The 17,975-nt window shown below is 52.2% G+C and overlaps 1 protein-coding gene across 15 annotated transcripts in view; it reads right to left on the bottom strand.

Annotated features, from left to right (window-relative positions):
- Nucleotides 1–17,975, bottom strand: part of CNTFR (ciliary neurotrophic factor receptor) — a 171,092-nt gene that overhangs the window by 36,092 nt on the left and 117,025 nt on the right. For all 15 annotated transcript variants that reach the window (XM_046905245.1, XM_040655429.2, XM_046905250.1 and 12 more), the window contains one exon: nucleotides 12,533–12,763. In XM_046905245.1, coding sequence (XP_046761201.1) covers nucleotides 12,533–12,763 — 231 coding nt within the window. The remainder of the gene's footprint in view (nucleotides 1–12,532; nucleotides 12,764–17,975) is intronic.

Genomic DNA, 17,975 nt, shown 5'->3' with positions numbered 1-17,975 from the left:
TTTGCTGCTCCTTCCCAGTACGAGCAGAGCTTGGTGTGACAGCCCCAAGGTTGGCAGCCCCGGGGGGGGTGGCAGTCTTGGGGCTGGGGCCAGCAGCACTGGCTTCCCCCAGCATGGTCAAAGCCAAAACCAACAGAGGAAAGAGCAAGGCATAAACTTGTCATCGGCATGGCACATCAGCACATTATGGATTTCCCATCTCAGAATAATGGATCCAAACTTGTGCTGCCTCCCAGCCTCCAGAAGGGCAGCACTGCTCCTGCCCATAGATTATGTTTGATGAAACCAAGTTAGTAGCATTTTTATCTGTCAATTAGGAACCATGAAACAGTTATTAAATAGAGTCAGAGCCCTCCTTGCTGCTCTCCTGGGCAGCGCAGGAGACACATAACAGCCTGTAATGAAGCATTAAGCAGCAGCAGTTTTGTTTCTGATAGGATTGGAAATGATAAGGCAGAGAAGCATGGCCGGACGGGGGGAGTGGTCCCCGGCTCAGCGGCCACATACCAGCAGCTGCTACAGGGAACATCAAGGCTGAAATTTCTCCCCACTGCCCGCAAAAGAGGTCTCAGCTGGATGACTGCCTTGCTGCGTTCGCTCCCTCAGCCCAGAGATGGACTGTCTGAGGGGATGGAGATAGCACAGGCACATGCTCCACTGCTGGAGGTCAACTCACTGCAGTGGATGCTGTCACAGCCCTCTGGTCACAGACGCATCCTACAGCATTCCTCAGGATGCTGGCACAGCCTGGGGCTGAAGCGTCGCCCCAGGCTAGGCTGGGACGTGCATCAGTATATTTTCCTGCCCTCAGGGTTTGACACAGGGTAAGGCACAGTGGGGTGGTGGCCCCACTGGAGGGGATATTTAGGGAGGGAGGAATGCAATGTCTCAGCATAGGATGGAGAAGGAGCAATATGGCAGGGGCAGAGATGGACGGTCCTGGTGCCAGGGGATTTACTGTCAGCCAACCATTGCTAGCCAGGTTACTGCAGGGACACCTGGAGGCAGCACCATTTGCAGCCACGGGGACACTCAGAGTGGGAGGGAGCACATCCTAACCCATGTCTCTGCTGCACGGAACACCACACATCTGGCCATGCCAAAGGGGTTCACATGCTCATGTCTGCTTTGCTTCCAAAAGGAAACACAACGGCAGCATTGTTTTCACTGCTGGTGTTTTTAAGGGAAGGGCCAAGTTTCCAGGGCTTTCCCTTTAGGAGCTCCCTTTGACTTCATTAAAACACGTATCTCTTAAAACAAGAATAAAACCACTGAAATCCTGAACCCGAGTGTTTAATTCTCTCATTTTCCAATTCATTAAAAATGTTCATCTGATTGATTTCTGGAGCATCTTCCCAAAGTTGCCAGTGAACCACAAAACCCAACTGTTCCACCTTTTCTCCTGATGGAAAAACCCTGAGGAATTCCTCCCAAAAATTAGTGTAGCAAGGGTGCCCACCAGCTCCTTTTTCACCTATCAGCCTTCAGGCAGCAGCAAACAAATGCACTGCAGTGTTACGTTGCCTTACTGCAAGCCAAAAACATCCATGCCTCTTTTCATGGGATCTTACAGAGTTTCAGTGTTTGCAAGCTCCTGCACAAGTTGCACCACTGCACCTAAGCCTACAGTCACAGCATCCCCATCGCACGGTCTGCACCATCTGACCTTGAGGCTGAGCCCTCTCCTCTCAGCTGTGCAGAAATACCATTGAGACCTCAGCCCTGCAGAGACCTGAGTTTGGAGCAACGTAGCTATAGTAACAAACCACTTGGGTCTAGGAGGGAATGATAGACGGGTTTCAGCCTGGCAGGGGGAGAGATGCTGGTACACTGCCTCCTGCTCCAATGCAGCTGGGAGAGGGACATGGAGGGTGCTTCCCAGGGAGGGTGGGCTTTGGGGATACCCTCTTGCATAGAGCATTCCCATGTACCTTCTAAATTGGGAATGTGGCTGCACGCCCAGCACAGGGCTCTGCTCAGCATGTGTGGTGTGCTGGGGAAGGGCAGACACAGCAGGGATGAGCGATGCACTGGCCCATGCCTGTGGTGTGTACACGGTGCACAACTTCCAATCCCTTCCCTGAGGTCCTCAGGGCAGGGGGAAGGCAGCCAAACCCTCTCCATGGCACCTCCCTGAAATCTGCCTGACAACAAGTTCTCAGGGATTAGCAGCGGCCATATCCCGGTGAGAACAATATTAAGGGATTATGAGATTAGAAATACCATTTACGCCGAGAGGAATAACTCTAATTCTTATCTGATTGTCTACAGATGTCAGCAATCAAAGCGCCTCTTTCATGCAAAGCAGGGAGCGCTGGGGAGCGGGAGGTGACTCGGGCTTGGCCCCCCTGAGCCAGAGGAGAGCCAGCTCCTCCTGCCAATGTGGATTTAGCTTCCTTCCAGGAGAAAAAAAGCTCAGCAGCAGCCTGCATTTACCTCCTCCTGTGTCCCTGCCACGCTGCCCATTCTGTGCAAGCTTCAGGGCGGTGACACTGCTTAGGGGCAATGCCAGCTCCACGTCCCCAGCTCAGCCACAGGGCATCCCACCCAACCTGCTGCCTCGTGCTAATCCCTCTTGCCTTGTGCTGCATCTTTCTGCACAGCATCCTCTGCTCTGGATAAGGACACAGCACACGGGGTGTGCGTGGCTTCCAGTGGGTGATGCATGACTCTTCTTATTCCTGGAGGGCTCAAAGAAGAGAGAAATGGCCCAAGCCACATCCCACACTGTGGTGATGCACTCCTGCACCCTCGGGGCTGCCTCTGTCCTATTCCATACAGTGATGTGCAGCATCCTCCAAATGTCCCACAGCCCAGCTCCGACCATCGAATGCCAGAGTCACGTTATCAGGGCACCAATCAGCAGAAAAGTGTCCATGAAACTAAATCTTCAAGACAGGGACACACACCTTCCTTAACTCACAGGCTTGAAGGCCATGAGAGAAAATTAGTTCATCTCACCTGACCTCCTGGGTTGCACAGGCCATTACATCCCTCTGTTACCCCTCCATTGAGCCCAATAACTCGTGTTTGACTGAATCATTCTTCAGAGAGGCAGCCAGCCTTGCTCTGCAGATAACAAGCAGCAGAGGAGCCACCATGGCTTTTGGCAGTTTGTTCCAATGCTTAATCATTTTTTCTATTAAAAATATGAGCCTCATTTCTAATTTGAATGTGGCTATGCGCAGCTTCCAGTCATTGGCTCTAGTTATGGCTTTGCTTGCTAGTTTAGTACCTGGTGTCTTCTCTGCTTGGAGGCAATTATCAGCCAGAGTCAGGGCATCTTTCCAGCTGCTTTTGAAGCCACCAAGCAGACTATTTTAAGTCTTCTTCCTTACAGTAGCTCCCCCTGCACCTTCTGAATCTTTCTGCACTTTCTCTGGTTTTCCGAGGTCCTCCTCAAATTACTCACTACAGAGTAGCAGAGAATAGTTCAGTTAGAAGGGACCTTCACATATTATTAGCTAGTGCAACTGCAACAGACTGCAGTGACGTCCCGGATCCAATCTGCAAGGAGGTAAAATTGCTGCCTCCTCACACGCACGCAGTGTTTGGTGGAGCTGGCTCTGCCTTGGCTCTGCAGGCAGCCCCCGACTGCTCTGTCCCAGTGCAATCTCACAGCTTGTGCTGCCTCTATCCTGGCACCCTTCTGTAAGAGATATCTCCTTTGCTGTCTGCAATTTTGCTGTTTTTCATCACAATTAAGCCCTCGGATTCCAGTTGCCCCTGACTTTTATCCCTGAACCCCAGGTGCTGGAGATGGGGAAGTAAGGGAAGGGAATACAGCAAAGTTACACCTGCACAAACCATAAGTCACAGCAGCTGATGGGCTTCTTAATGCCAGTGAAGAAGCTCACCACCCTTTTTCTAAGCAGAAGTGTGCACAGATGAACACAGCATTCAGTGGCAGCCCTGGAGAGACGGCAAATGCAGTGCTGCTCACAAGGACAAAAATCACACCCACAAGCACTGCCTTTTCAGATAGAAAAAAAGTGTGTATTGTTTTCTCTACCTGGAGGTGATAAGACTGTTGCTGGTGTGCACGAGAGTCAAGTCTGGTTTGCAAATAAGAATAGCACAGAGGTCCATGGGACTCACTACTGCTCTTCGCACTCTGTTCTCCAGGAAGAGCACAAGGATCTGACTGGAGACCTTACTTCACCATTTTTGTCCAGTGCAGAAGGTGAGCTGGGGTTACAGAAAACCCCGCTTTGTGTATCTATCTCCCTGCAAAAATGACACGAAGGAGCTCACTCCACTTCAGCGTCCCTTACCCCAGCTGCAAATTCCTTTTCTGCTTGCACATACTGCACTTTCTTTGGAAAAAAAGAGAAAAAAAAAAAAAGCAGTGATGGTGCAGGGGGATGCAGCCTGGAGCAGACCCCCATGACACATACCCTGCTCCAGAGTGCTCTGTGTGCTGCAGGTGCTCTCCTTGGGCTGGGGAGCCCCGCACGGGGCTTTGCTCTGAAGCAAAGCTGGAGGAAACCCCACGCACCTGTGCCCAGGCTGTTTATGTTGGAGCCCGTGCAGGCTGGAGCTGCAGATGATTTGGAGACCTGCCTCTGTGCAAGAGCAGCAGACCAGCAGCTGTGCTGAGAGCCCTGGTGGGCTCCTTCCTGCAGGGAGCCCAGCCAGACTGAACACCACCCACGCACTTGATAGCACCAGGAAAAGAGTCCAGCCCCTCTCCCTGAGACCCTTGTGCCACCCCACAGACCACTCCACGCAGGGCTTCTGCAGTTGTGTGAGTGCTGGCACTGTGCAAAACATCCCATGCAAACGTGGTGCCTTCCTGCACTGCTGCAGGAACCTCCAGGTGTCTCAAGGGCAGAGGGGGGCTCCTGCTTGGATTGGGGTGATTGGGAATTTCTGCAAAGAGCAGAATGGGAGCAAAAATAAAGCTGCAGCCGTGCTCAGCTCCAAACCCCCAGGATGAGCAAGGAGAGAGCAGATCTGCATTCCGCTGTGTGCAAGCAAGGGAGGAAGAGGAGAAAGAAGTTAAAGGAAGAAGCCTTTGCAGAAAGCAAGTGCACCAGGATGGAGAATTGGGGAAGTCAGGGATGGAGGGGTGAGTAGCAGTGGCAAGGAAAATACAAGGGGTGGTGATTCTGGGTACAGCTAGCAGTGTCCCTCTCCTCTTCCTGTACACCTGAGCTCAGCCGTGCAAGAAATCAAGCATCCCCCACGGACGCTGCTCACTCTATCCCCTGTATCTCTGGGCTAGGACAAGTGGCCCCCTTGGCACCCAAGTGGCTGCCAAATCCAATAGCCAGTGAGCCAGCGAGAGGGGCAAACATCACTGTGGTATTCACAGGCTGTGTATGGCTCCCATTGGCGCAGAGGAGATCATTCTGGAGAGAAAACAAGCACCCATCACCTCAGGGTTGGTATCATAAACCATTTTAATATGGCATTTTGCTCCCCCGTCTGCACCGTCCCAACTCAAGCAAACACAGTCTTGTTTAGTTGGCAGCGAACGATAAAGACCCCCAGGGAGCAGGGGAGGGGGAGAAAAGGGACATCTGTTTAGAGCATTTCTACTGCGCGGCTCTCCCAGGCTATTTCTATCTCTTCTTGTCAAAATTTATCAACTGCATAATTGTTTAAACAGCATTAAAGTGCTTGGAGCAAGAGCAACTGGAAATTGTCCTGCAGTTGCCTCTGGTACCGATGCTGACAGCTCGGGAGGGGACAGGAGCGAAGGGATCCATCAGGCATGGGAACCCTCTGACTCCTTTTCCAGAGGGGGGGGGGACACCACCCTGTCCTGCAAACAGTAGGAAAACAATCTCGCTTCACCCCCTGCTCTACTTTCCAGGCCCTCTTTTCCCCCTCCTCTCCTCCCTTCCCTGACCACGCAGACCTGCTGTTAGCACGCATTTAGTTCTTTTAAATTATTCACAGCGGGTGCACCGGCTCGGGAAACCATCACTAATGACAATGTCTTTCACGCTGAAGTACATCGGGTGCTGGAACCTCACTGCTGCCCGGCTGCCACCACTGGAGATGGAGGGATGGAGAAGCACCGAGAGATGGGAAAAATAAGGGTTTATTGTCACATTCCCTCCTTCAGAATCTGTCTGTAGCATGGTCATCCCCCCTCCTGACAAGCTCTGGGGAAGGTGGGGGTCCCCACCGTGGGGTCTCAGCACCATGGGTCCCTGCAGATGTGTCCTACAGCTCGGAGACGGGCAGTGGCTGCATCCCGGTCCTTCCCCTCCATCAACTCCCAGAGCCGAGGACCCACCGCGGGCAGGCAGCAGGAAGCTCGCGCTAAATATTTTGACAAGGGGCACTTAGGAGAGGCCAAGACAAAATCCTTCCTGGTGTAAGCAGAGCCCCATGCCGCCAGCGCGTGTCCCCCAGCACGCACAGCCCCGGCCTGCAGCCACTGTCCCCTGGCCAAGGAGAGGGAGGCTCTGTCCCTCCGGCACTGCACGTCCCTCATTCCTGGCACTGCAGAACAGGGGCTTCAGGAAGCTGTTTAGACTGGACTTGGGCTTTGCTAATTACCAGGCTGTTTTTGTCATGTTAACAAGGAATAAACAAACCTCAGAAGAATGGAGGAAGCTGTAACATGGGACACTGGCATGGCACAGTCCCCAGAACCCAGCTGAGCCATATGGGGATGGTGCCTCAAAGCTCTTCTTCCTCTTCTCCTCTCACCCCATCTCCATCCCATGCTGGGAGGGAGAAGCAGTCTGGGAGCAGATGGCAGCAAGCAGAGGGTGGGCAGCAGAACATCCATAGTTGAAATGACCCAGTGATAGGAGCTCCCAGGAGAAGCGGTGGCTTCTCTGTGACCTTGTGCCATGGGATGTTCCTGCACGACCCAGGCTCAAGGTGCAGCCCTCCATCACCACCAAGCTGCCATGAGCTCACGGGTCCCTATGGTCAAGCACGGGGCCAGGTCCCTTTGGATTGTGGGCACCCAGGACCCCGCATGTGCCGACCTCCTCCCTGCTCTGGGGCAGACCTACAGGCGCTGCGAGTCCATGCTGCAGCACCTAATAAATGCCACGTGCCGCTGAGCCCCTCCGCCCCCAGCTCCCATGAGTGCAGGGGGGCCGCCAGGGTGGGAGAGGGGATATTTTTATTGTTTCTGACACCGGCTGCCCCAGATTATCATATTTTATGCAGTGAGCCAAGGAAGCATCACTCTGCTATGCTGCAGCTGGGCAGGCTGCCGAGCACGGCGCAGGGAAGGATGGGAGAAGGCAGTGGTGTGCAGGCGCGTGCAATGCATGGGTGTGAGCATGCAAATGTACATGCGTGTGCACACTGGGCCTGAGGGCACAGCTTCATCCATCCTCTCCCATGTGGCCACGGCAGAGAGATTGCTTGCTGCCACTGAAAGCGTTTTGTTTTTCTAGCCCAGCTCCTAATCCAATTAGCACTAATTGCATTTGAGAGCGTGGTTGGGCTTTTTGGTGGGGTATTTTTTGGCCTGCTGCTTAAAAAGCTGGGATGGTGACTTGAATATCATAATCAACTTGCCTTTGGGCAAAGACCCAAAATCAGGGCACAGGCAGCAAAGTTCCTCCATTGAGTTTTCCCAGCCATGAGCAAACAGCAAAGCAGGGCATGCGGACAGCCTGCATGGCCCATGAAATGAAGCTGCACTTCTACAAATCAGGCACTTCTGCAGTCTGATCAGTCCTATGTGCTATCACAGAATCTTAGAATCAGAGAACGGCTTGGGTTGGAAGTGACCTTAAAGCCCTTCCAGCCCTAACCTCTGCTGTGGTCTGGTTTCCCCTCACCATATCAGGATGCCCAGGGCCCCATTGAGGGGGGGGGGGCGTGAATGCTTTCAGGGCTGTGGCAATAGCCCTTTGCGCACCTGTGCATCCCCCAGTGCAACGGACTTACAGAAAAAGACACAGCCACAAAGCTGACAGATTCTGGGTGCATCTCCTGATGCTGGAACATCAGCAGCCACACGCTTTCATTTATTAGTGCTATTCTCAGTGTGGTTTTGCTCCAGGTTGATGCATTTCTGCCTGGGTGCAGCCAACTGAGTGCTGCTCTCAAGAGGCAGAAGGGATGTAGGTGCCCAGTTTGGAAGGAGAGAAGGACAGAGTGCTGGTGCTGCCAGCTGGCCCTGGTGCCCGGCAGCAGCCACCGCCGTGTTTAACTTGCTGCTCTTGAAATAGCCTCAAGTTTACATGGCCACGGGAAAGGATTGGCTAAACTCATTGGGGAAAAATCCATCAGAAAGGCTTTTAGAAAAAAAACAATCCTTATATCACAGATCGCTGGACACAAGGAGGAAAATGCTGACCCTATACCAGCGGGAGCACCAGGATAACCCCATGCACCTTCACACGGGTGGCTGAGGGTGTGGGTGCAGTCAGTGCAATTTTTCACATCAAATCAACCCCCAGAGGAGGCTGGGCAGAGAGCCACCTCATGGAATCAGTGCCCATCGTGGGATGCTCACACCTGCCTGCTGCTCCATCCTGAGCTGGGGAACCAGAGAGGAATGTGTCACATTGTGAGGCCGTTACCTCCTTTGTCTCTTCATTTTGGATGGGTGAAAAAGAAATGTTACACACACACACACAAAAAAAAAAGGAAGCATACTGCAGTCCAATCCTCCAGTCGCAGCTGGAGCCCAGCTGGGAGGAAAGGGACTTCTAAGGCAGAGAGAAGGGAGGCTCTGATTATTTATTAGTGGCCGATGTTTGATCGCTCGCTAATCAGGCCAGAGAACACACTCGGGCTCTCTCAGCCTCCCTGCTCACATGTGGTTCCTGTTGCTTTGCCCTGTTCCTCCCCCCCCCCAACTCTGGTTTTGCTTTGTTTGTTTTTCTGTTAATTTGGTTGTTTTTCCATGTCGTTTTCTGTCAAACCGCATGTTTTTTCCCTTTCTCTTGCCAGCCGCTGCAGTGACAGACGCGGGAGGAAGGAAGCCAGCCTGGAGCCTGCCTGCCTCCCATTGCTGCGGGCAGGATCTGGGCGGGCACGTGGCCTCACATCCCCATCCCACAGCCAACATCCCAACCTGCATCCCTGCCATAGGGAATTTGCCAGCGATGGGGCGAGCAGAGCACTCCGGCATCCCAAGGCAGAGGGGCGAGAGGAGTGCAAATGCCATCAGGCAGGGCACAGAGACAAGCAGGTTAGATGGGAGCGGAAGGATGGACGCCCGCCCGGCTGCTGCCTCCCTCCCCTGCCTGCACACAAGGCCTCCCCGCTCCCATGTGCGCTCTCCGGCTTCTGGCAGCCTCTCCACCGTGCGTTTCCACTCCTCTCTGGCCCATTAGCAGTATTTTTATAACATTCTGTAATGCACGGAGCCGTGTGCCAAACCTCAAGAGCGCATTATTTCCCAACGTCTTTGTTACATCCATCCACGGGCCCTCAGGCCGCGCGTTTCCAAATGCTGCAGCTCACGGGGGTAGCTGGGAGCCCGGTGCCCAGAGCCCTGCAAAGCCCACGGCTCCATTGCCCACTGCTTCCAGCCCATGCTCAGACACCCACCACGCTCCAGGCTATGGGGAAGACTATTGGAGATGCGCACTGCAGTTGCCCTCCTATGGCTCACTCCATGCTCAGTTGGCACCACTTGACAAAAGGCTGAAAAGCTACACGTTGCTACCCAAAGCCCTCTGGAAGAAGCTGTCCCAGAGAAGTGTCACTGTCCGCCCAGATGCTGTGTGCCTAGCAGATGGGACTCCCACGTATAAACATGCCTGTTGCTCCTTCCTGCTCTCCCAGGTGGGCTCTCCGTGTCTCGGTCACCCAATCCCTGGACACACACTGCCCCCACTGCCTGTGTGCCAGCATCCCAGTGTCTGCAGCTATGGGACAGCCAGGCTACCCCAAACCATGTGCACTCCACTGGGTGCTGTGAGCTCCCGGCCACATTCCCCATGAGTTGGACCAAGGTATCAAATCCCACCCTTAGGACCAGATTGTGAAAGCACATCAGTGAGCCACATTCATGTGCTTTGTGCCTTTTGCCCCACTTGCATTCTGACCCTTCCAGCCCAGAAGCCACGGGGTCACCCCACAGCCACGTCCCACCATCGCTCCCTCCTCCTCCTGGTACAGAGCCACTATGGAAAACATCGCAGCACAGTCTGAAGGCTGATGCTGCAGTTCCCCCAACCCTCCCAGCAGCTCCCCTTTCAGCACAATCTGATCCCCTTTAGCCATTTCCTAAGCCATGTTCCAACTCCCATACTAATCCACATTTTCTCTGGTTTAACTCATAATTTCCCATGTGGCATCATAACAAAATACTTCACTGAAGTCAAGATAGATTACATCGGCCGCATTTCTGGGCCTAGGAAATCAGTTCCCTTATCAAAGAGAGCTATCAGGTTAATCTGCCATGATATATTGTTGGCAAGCCTCTGTTTTATTTTCTCCCATTTTCCATTTGTCTCCATATCTTTAATTGTGCTTTCTCCTGAGCGCACCCTGTGATGCTGCAGTCGGGATTTTTACTCTTCCCAAGCACAGGAGACATGCTACCTCTCCCTAAGTTCCCACTGGGTACCACCAATGACAGCCTCAGACACTAACGAACCTGGCTAATGACCGCCTTCAGGTTTTCTCCTCCCCTTTTCCCCCAGCATCGCTCAGGACTGCGTTCCACCTCTGTTACCTTTAAGCTCCCCTCTAGCCTCTCTGCACAGCTCATTTCTCTCCTTGTTCTCTCTTTATTCATATAGCTAACACTGCTTCAATTTTGCTGCTCTGCCCTGCTAAAGACATGAAAATGCAGCCACAGGCCTGTTTTCACTTAACTTCCCATCCAATTTAAACGAGTCCAAGATCCTACAAATCACAGGTTCTCCTCTGTGGTCCTTGCAGGCACTCGCTCTGCATGCCCAGCTGAACACAGCAAACATCCCCACGATTATTAGCTACCATGGGGATGCTGCAAACCACGAGTATCTCCTCCAAGGACGCTCCCAAACCTGCTCTCTGTAGCACCCTGCACACCTTGGGGTACCAACCGGCCCTGGAGAGGGCAGGAAAGGGGAGCAGGCAGGGGCCGGGGGCAGCAGGGGTGCTGGGAAAAGAAACTTCAGAGAGAACATTAAATTAAATCCAGGCAATTAAATTAATTACTACTAAAAGGGTCTCATCTGATTAGTTCCTTGCATACTTAATTGCATTAAGAACACCGGGCACTCATTTATTTATTGCTCGTGGCCCATGTGGTGTCTGAGCATGCCCTTTGGCTGCCCAGTGCCCAGCAGGGCCAGGAGCGGGCAGCGGATGGGAACACACCATAATTGGAAACAGTGGGATTTCAGCTGTAATGCTGTGTAGTTCCCATGGGTCACAGAGTGGACTGACAGGGCTTACTATTAGCAAGGTGCTGAGCAGAGGTAAGAGTCATCGCAGAGTCTTAATGATACCACAGCTGCAGAGGAGATGTTTGGAGACAACATTCCCCTCGTTAGCAATGGATCTGGGCTGCAGCCGCTGCTTGGAGTACCAGGTGTTGGTGGCACCCTGACCAATAGTCCTGGACCACCACCTCAGCCCAGTAACATGGCCAAGAGGTCTCTGGCCACACACCTGCCTGCTGCGTGCCATTCACTGCCATCCTGCTTCCATTTGCCCACTTGCCTGCTTCTCTCCTTGATGTCCAGCTTCTTCCAGCATCCTTATACAGTATGACAGCATCCCTCCCATTAGACACCAGTACCACAAGGTCGACACCATGCAGCATTCCCAAAACTTGGACCTACTGACGCAGAGGACCCTTTTTTGCCCAATCTGCAGGGCTTATGCATGACACAGGTAACCCTCCTGCCTGGCCCATGGTCTGTGGTAGAGATGCACCTGCAGGGTGCTGAAGGTGAGACAACGAGCAGAGAAATGCTTTGCCACATCTCCCACCCATGGGAACAGTCACCTACAAAGCACGTATTCGGGGTCTTACAACTGGAACTTCTCAGCATCCTCTGCAGCAGCCCCTACCCCATCACCACACATGCCAAACACTGCTTTCAGGCACCCCCAGCTCTCAGTTGCAAGTGCGAAAACCACAGTTGCTATCAGCTGTACAAACACGGCAGCCCACAAAACACACAGCTGCTATCAGCTATCAGCGTGGTGTGAAATACAGCACAGCTTTTATCTCCCGCAGCGAGACCTGTGAATCAGCACATCTCTCACTAAAGATATGCAAAATCCTGTGAAACGTGCAGCTGCCTCCCACCACAGCCGTGTACGGACCCTTTCCACCTTCAGACAACACTCCTTCTGCTGTACCATGGCACGGGGCTGGCTGGAGAAGCAGCATCCCTCCCAAAATTATTCTGTGGGCATCATTACCAGCTTTGACTCAAAGTCTGGGGCAGGACAGGCTGACTCCAGCATCCTGCTGCTAGGATTCATACACCGCTGGTAGGTTGCGTTGCAGGGGGGAGCAGAAAACCATACATATGGGCAGTATTGGGATTGGTGTGAATGGAGGGTGCAGGGAGGGGTCAGTGTACGAGCCAACAGTGTGGTTGTGTCCCCTGTTCCCCACAACATCACACAGCAGGGTGCTCACCTCCCACCCTAAGGTAGGTCTGGTACTTGAGGTGCCAGGAGGAGCCCTCGTAGCAGGAGTACTGGCCGCTCTGTGTCAGGTCCACGTTCTTCAGGATCAGGTAGGACCCGTTCAGGTGGGAATCATCAATGTCGGTGCCGTTGGCCGTCCAGGTCACAGCTGCATCCCAGTCCATGGAGCCGCACTTCATGGTCACGTCGGCACCTACCCGCTCATACTGGATGTGGCTGTCTGTGGAGGAGAAAAGCAGGTGAGATCAGAGACTGTGGGCTACCTTGGAAACAGGATCTTACCATGACCAGTAAGTATGGAAGGGGCTGAAGCATGGGCTGACATGATGGCCAGGGAAGTTCACATTCTCCCTCTGGTTCGGATAGTAGTTTATTTTGATGTTAGACCAAAGTACTGGAGAAGATCAGCTGGCAACGACCAATGAACTGGGACTCACGGATCACATCTATCTCACAGAATCACAGAACTGTTAAAGTTGGGAAAGATCTCTAAGATCATTTCGTTCAGCTACCAACCCATTACCACCATGTCCACTAACTATGACCCTCAGCGACATATCTCCACAGTTCTTGAACACATCCAGGGACAGTGACTCCATCACCTCCCAGGACAGCCTGCTGCAATTCATCACCAGTCTTTTGAGAAGAACTCTTCCTAATATCCAACCTGAAACTCATCTGGCACAATGGAAGGCCTCCCCCTCTCATCCTATCACTGTTACCTGGGAGAAGAGGCTGACCCCACCCTGCCACGGCCTCCTTTCAGGGAGTTGCAGGGAGTGATAAGGTCTCCCCTGAGCCTTCTCTTCTCCAGACTGAACAGTATCAGCTCCCTCAGCTGTTCCTCATAAGACCTGTGCTCCAAATCCTTCTCTGGACACGCTCCAGGGACTTAAAGCTTTTCTTATACTGAGGGGCCCAAAACCAAACACTGTACTCGAGGTGTGGCCTCATCAGGGCTGAGGATCATAGGATGCCTTCCTCCCATCTTTACCTTGGAGAGAGCACAACAGGGCCACCTGTATGGCTCACCGGCCAAACGCCCCACAGCACATCCAGCTGTTTGTGTCAACAAGTCACTGCCACTCCTGCACCCTCGTGTCTCGTTGCAAGATGCAAATCAAATGCACACATCAGGAATTCCCAGGGGAGAGAGGTGACAGAGCCCCAAGACTTGTCATTAGCAAACTTTGAATTATTTACTAGCAGAAGTGGGAAGTGCGCAGCTGCCTTCAATTCCCTGCCTAGCAAATGAGGTGGGAGGATTGCAGCTTACCTGTGCCATGCCTTGGAAAGGGGCAGCTGCTTGGCACATGCTATGCTGTTTATCTCCCTGCCTTTTTTTTTTCTCTCTCTCTCTACAATAACACGATGCCTTGCTGAGCTGTTTGATTTAGCATCTCATGAGTGTAGCAACACAGCTCATTGGGCACCAGCTGCCTAATTGAATTTTCTCAGGTTTCTGGACAGAAGTTCGAGCCAACATTCATTAATGATGCTTGGCAATTGAATCTTTCCTGTGCTATTCTCTGAGCTGTGTGTGTGGCAAGGATGAAAACATTTTAGTGAATGTATGATGTGGGGTGAAGCAGGACGGGGATTGAGCAGGGTGTGAGCACCTCCTTCCAGGTTTCATCAGCCTCTTCAGGTCACAAAATACTCCTGGGTTTCCAAATCATTTTTGACAAGGTGCCCCACTCGGGCTCCCAGGGAAACCGAGCATCCCTGAACCCAAGGAGAGTCCTTGCAAGGATTTATAGCAGCTAAAGGTCAGGAGACCAAAGGTGAGAAGAGGCGGTCAGGCTTGGCCGAGGAAGACGTCACCAGTGAGGTTTGACAGAGCTCAGAGCTGGACCCAAGCTGCCCAGCTCACTCATAACTCATGAGCCAAGGCAGTGCGAGCAGACAGTTGAGGCTGTCAGGGCAGCAAAGTCAAAGCAGGGGGCAAAAGCATCCTAAAGGGCATCGCAGTACGCGTTGTGTCGATGAACGCACACGGAAGCAGCTCTCTCTGCGCACTCATGGCTCCAAATTAGCTGCAGCCTCCATGGAAACGTATCTTGAAGTGATGGCGTTCCTGACAACATCAGCTCAGTGGCAATCAAAGACGCAAATGCAATGTTAAGAATTATTAAGAACGGGACTGAGAATGGGAAGTAGTGTACCCGAGAAGCAGCACGCAAATCTGAGCCTGTGCCATTATGATGAAAGTGGAGCAGAGGAAGGAAATGTGAGAGAACAAAGGTTGAAAGTAGCCTCTGTGTAAGGGATGGCTTGACAGACTCAATCTCTTCATCCCTGCAACGAAACACTGGTTGGAGGCGTGACAGACACCTGAGCGACGCTGAATGACATGAAGAGGATGAATAGAAGACCGTTGGCTCTTTCTCCTAATAAAATAATTAAGGGGCAGCAAATGAAAGTAAGGAAAAGAAAGCTCTTTTTTTTCGCACAATGTGTGATGAAATTAGAGAAACCCACATCCACCCGTTGCTATGAATGTCAAAATTGAGGGGAAAACAGTGATTAAATGAATCCATAGCAGAGGACTCCACCCATGGTGGAGATGCACCAGTGAGACAGACAGTAGCCAACAGTGGCGAGGGATGGGAGAAGCACTCCAACATTTGTCCTACTCCTTTCTCTCCAGATACCAGCTCCTGCTGGCAGGGCTACACAGATCTGTAGTTTTAAAAGCTTACTGATAGGCAGAAAGAAGGAATAGCATCCCAGCCGAGGAGACTGTGCGAGGAAGAACAGCTAGAATGGGCACAGATAAATGGGCTGATAGGCAGAATTGTGGAAGGAGATGGATGGGTGGGCAGATGAACGAGCGTGTGCTTGCAGACAGATGGGTAGCTGGCTGGATGGGCACAGCTGGGACGGAGGGAAGCGTATGAAGAAGAAATGATGGATGACTGTGCAAGCGTCTGGATGGATGAGTGTATGTGGGGATGCAGAGATGTAAGAGGATGAAGGACTAAGCATATAAGCATCTGGCTGGCTGGCTGTGGGTGTGGATGGAGGGATGAATGGACAGATGGGTGGGTGAATGCTTGGGTGGGCGGTTGGAAGGAGGGAGAAAAGGATCAATGAACGGCAGTGGGTGTGAGTGTATGGTTGGCTGTTCAAATGGGTGGGCAGATGGATGGATGGACAGATGACTAGGCAGATGGGCAGACGGATATAGATCACAGACCTCCAGTATGAGACCCAGCATCTTACTTAGGTTCTCCTCTATTATTTTCTTTTGCACAAAGTAAAGACATTTTGCTTTCCCCTTTCCTGCTGGCTCACAAAAGGCCATTACTCCTCCTGTCCTCACACCCAAAGACCTGCTGGGCAGAGACAGATGCTGAGAGGTGCAGCATCACCCACGAGCTCTGCAGGAAGAAAAGCTCACTGCAGCAACGGATCAACAAAGCTGCCTAACTGGTGCCTAGGAGGAAAGGTTGGGTCAGAGTAAAGCTCTGGGGGTCCCAGCCCTGCTGCTTGGGACTGTGAATGAGGTCTGTAGATGGGGATGTCAGGACTAGGCTGGGAAGGGGGGTAAAGGCAACTTGAATTATTTCCTATTTGTCCTTAAACACAGCACAAACACTCTGGCATGCATCCAGAAAGGCTGAGGGAGCCTTTCCTGGAAGACAGGTCTCTGAAAGCAACACTCCTTCCCAGGGCAATGATTTAAGGCTCCTGACGAGGAAGAAACCCAAAGCACAGTAACAGAGCAGGCAGTTCTCTCAGACAGGTTTACAGAGCTGCTCATTGGAGCTGATTCAAGTCTCCAGATCCCTCCTGTCCCAGCACATCCAGCCACATCACCATGTGAACATGTGACACCCTGCTTACAGGTATCACCTCCTTTTGCCTGTCCTATGCTACAGACATCAGTACTGCTTTGGGATGAGAACAGTGAGGGCAATCAGAGCCCTTCTGGGGAGATTCCAATTCCCCACAGGCTGGGTATGGGCAGGATCCAACGTGAGGGATCCAGAACACTTTTTGGGACAGACACAAGCATTCTGCACCCACTGCGCTCTTCTCCTTCTGCATGGCCTTTGGCTCTGCCCCTGTGGATGGGGAAACTGAGGCAGTGAGAAAAGGACATGACCTCGACTCCCCAGTAAAGATGTGGAGAGCTTCTGTAGTGGGATGGAAAAACACATCTGTGCCTTAAGACAGAGGTATCTATCCTGAGGTGTCTATCACTCCATTAGCCTACGTACCTCCCACCCAGAGCTGTGTGCAAGCTATGAGTAATAATCCGAGTGGATAATTAGATCTCCGTGTATGTACTCATAAATTATACATTTAATATTTACAAGGTGCCGGGGGTATGCTGAGAGCTTTCCAAGCAGATGAAGCAGCAAGGCCTCACGCTCTGCAACTTCCCACTGTAAATGAGACCAGTAAAGCAATGGGACCAGTGGGATGTCTCTGGCTTCCATTGGCCTTTGGGTGTGCAGTGGCACAACCCTGTGCCCTCTCTCTTGCTCCAGCACCTTGTAGGCCAGTCTGCATATCACCGATCATGCTCAGGGATGTGGGAGGCTCTGCTCCCATCTGCAGCTTCATGGCCCCTTCCTCAGATGACACAGCCACCTGCACTGCAGAGGGTTTCCCTACACCACCTCCCCAGAGCACATCCTACCCCTGATCTCCTCACACCTGCTCCCTCCAGTGCTGTCTTCGCAGAGCTCTCATTGCCAGCAGAAACCTTCCCTGCCAGAGGAAGGAATTTCATGCTTAAGGAGGCAGTTCCTCCACAAGTGATTTAAAACTAAATACATCTTTGTAAGGAAACAGGCATAATTAAGTGTCATTGATGTAGCCAAAGATATGGACCGTTCCAAGTTAATTTTGTCCATTAATGAAGAATTGCAGCAAGCAGAGTCCGCATTTGTTTGCTCTACTTTGGTAAATCCCTGGAGTCAGCAGCTTTGCTTTCTTGACAAGAAAAAATAATTAGCAAGAAACTTTAATTAAGAGATAACAGATGGGTGCTAAAGGACTTGTACTCCATCACTTCTCGATAGCCTGGAAGCAGATCTCTGGAAGCAGGTTTGCTTTAGGGGCACTGCAAATGAGGCATTTTCCCTCTCTTTCCACCATGGTCAGCTCCTGGCCAGCTCCAGTCTGACCAGGCTCTGAGCACCCTGATCCCGCTGTGGATGTCCCTGTTCATTGCAGGCAAGTTGGATCAGATGGCCTTTAAAGGTGCTTTCTAACTCAAACAACCGCATGATTCCACAACTCTTTCCTTATTTGCCCTATCTCTTCTGCCCAAGATCTGGGATTTCAAGCATTCTCTTTACCAGGAGAGGCCAAGCAATGCCTCTCCTTCCATACTAAGACAAAGGGAAGGCTGGGCTGGCTCAGGTTCCTTGCCCCAGCATGCAGGGTGACACAGAAGGGAAGGGCTCAGAGGGCCA

Source organism: Gallus gallus, chromosome Z, assembly GCF_016699485.2.
Source record: "Gallus gallus isolate bGalGal1 chromosome Z, bGalGal1.mat.broiler.GRCg7b, whole genome shotgun sequence".
NCBI lineage: Eukaryota > Metazoa > Chordata > Aves > Galliformes > Phasianidae > Gallus > Gallus gallus.
Note: the sequence above shows the minus strand (reverse complement) of the source record. Positions and strands in the feature narration are given on the sequence as shown.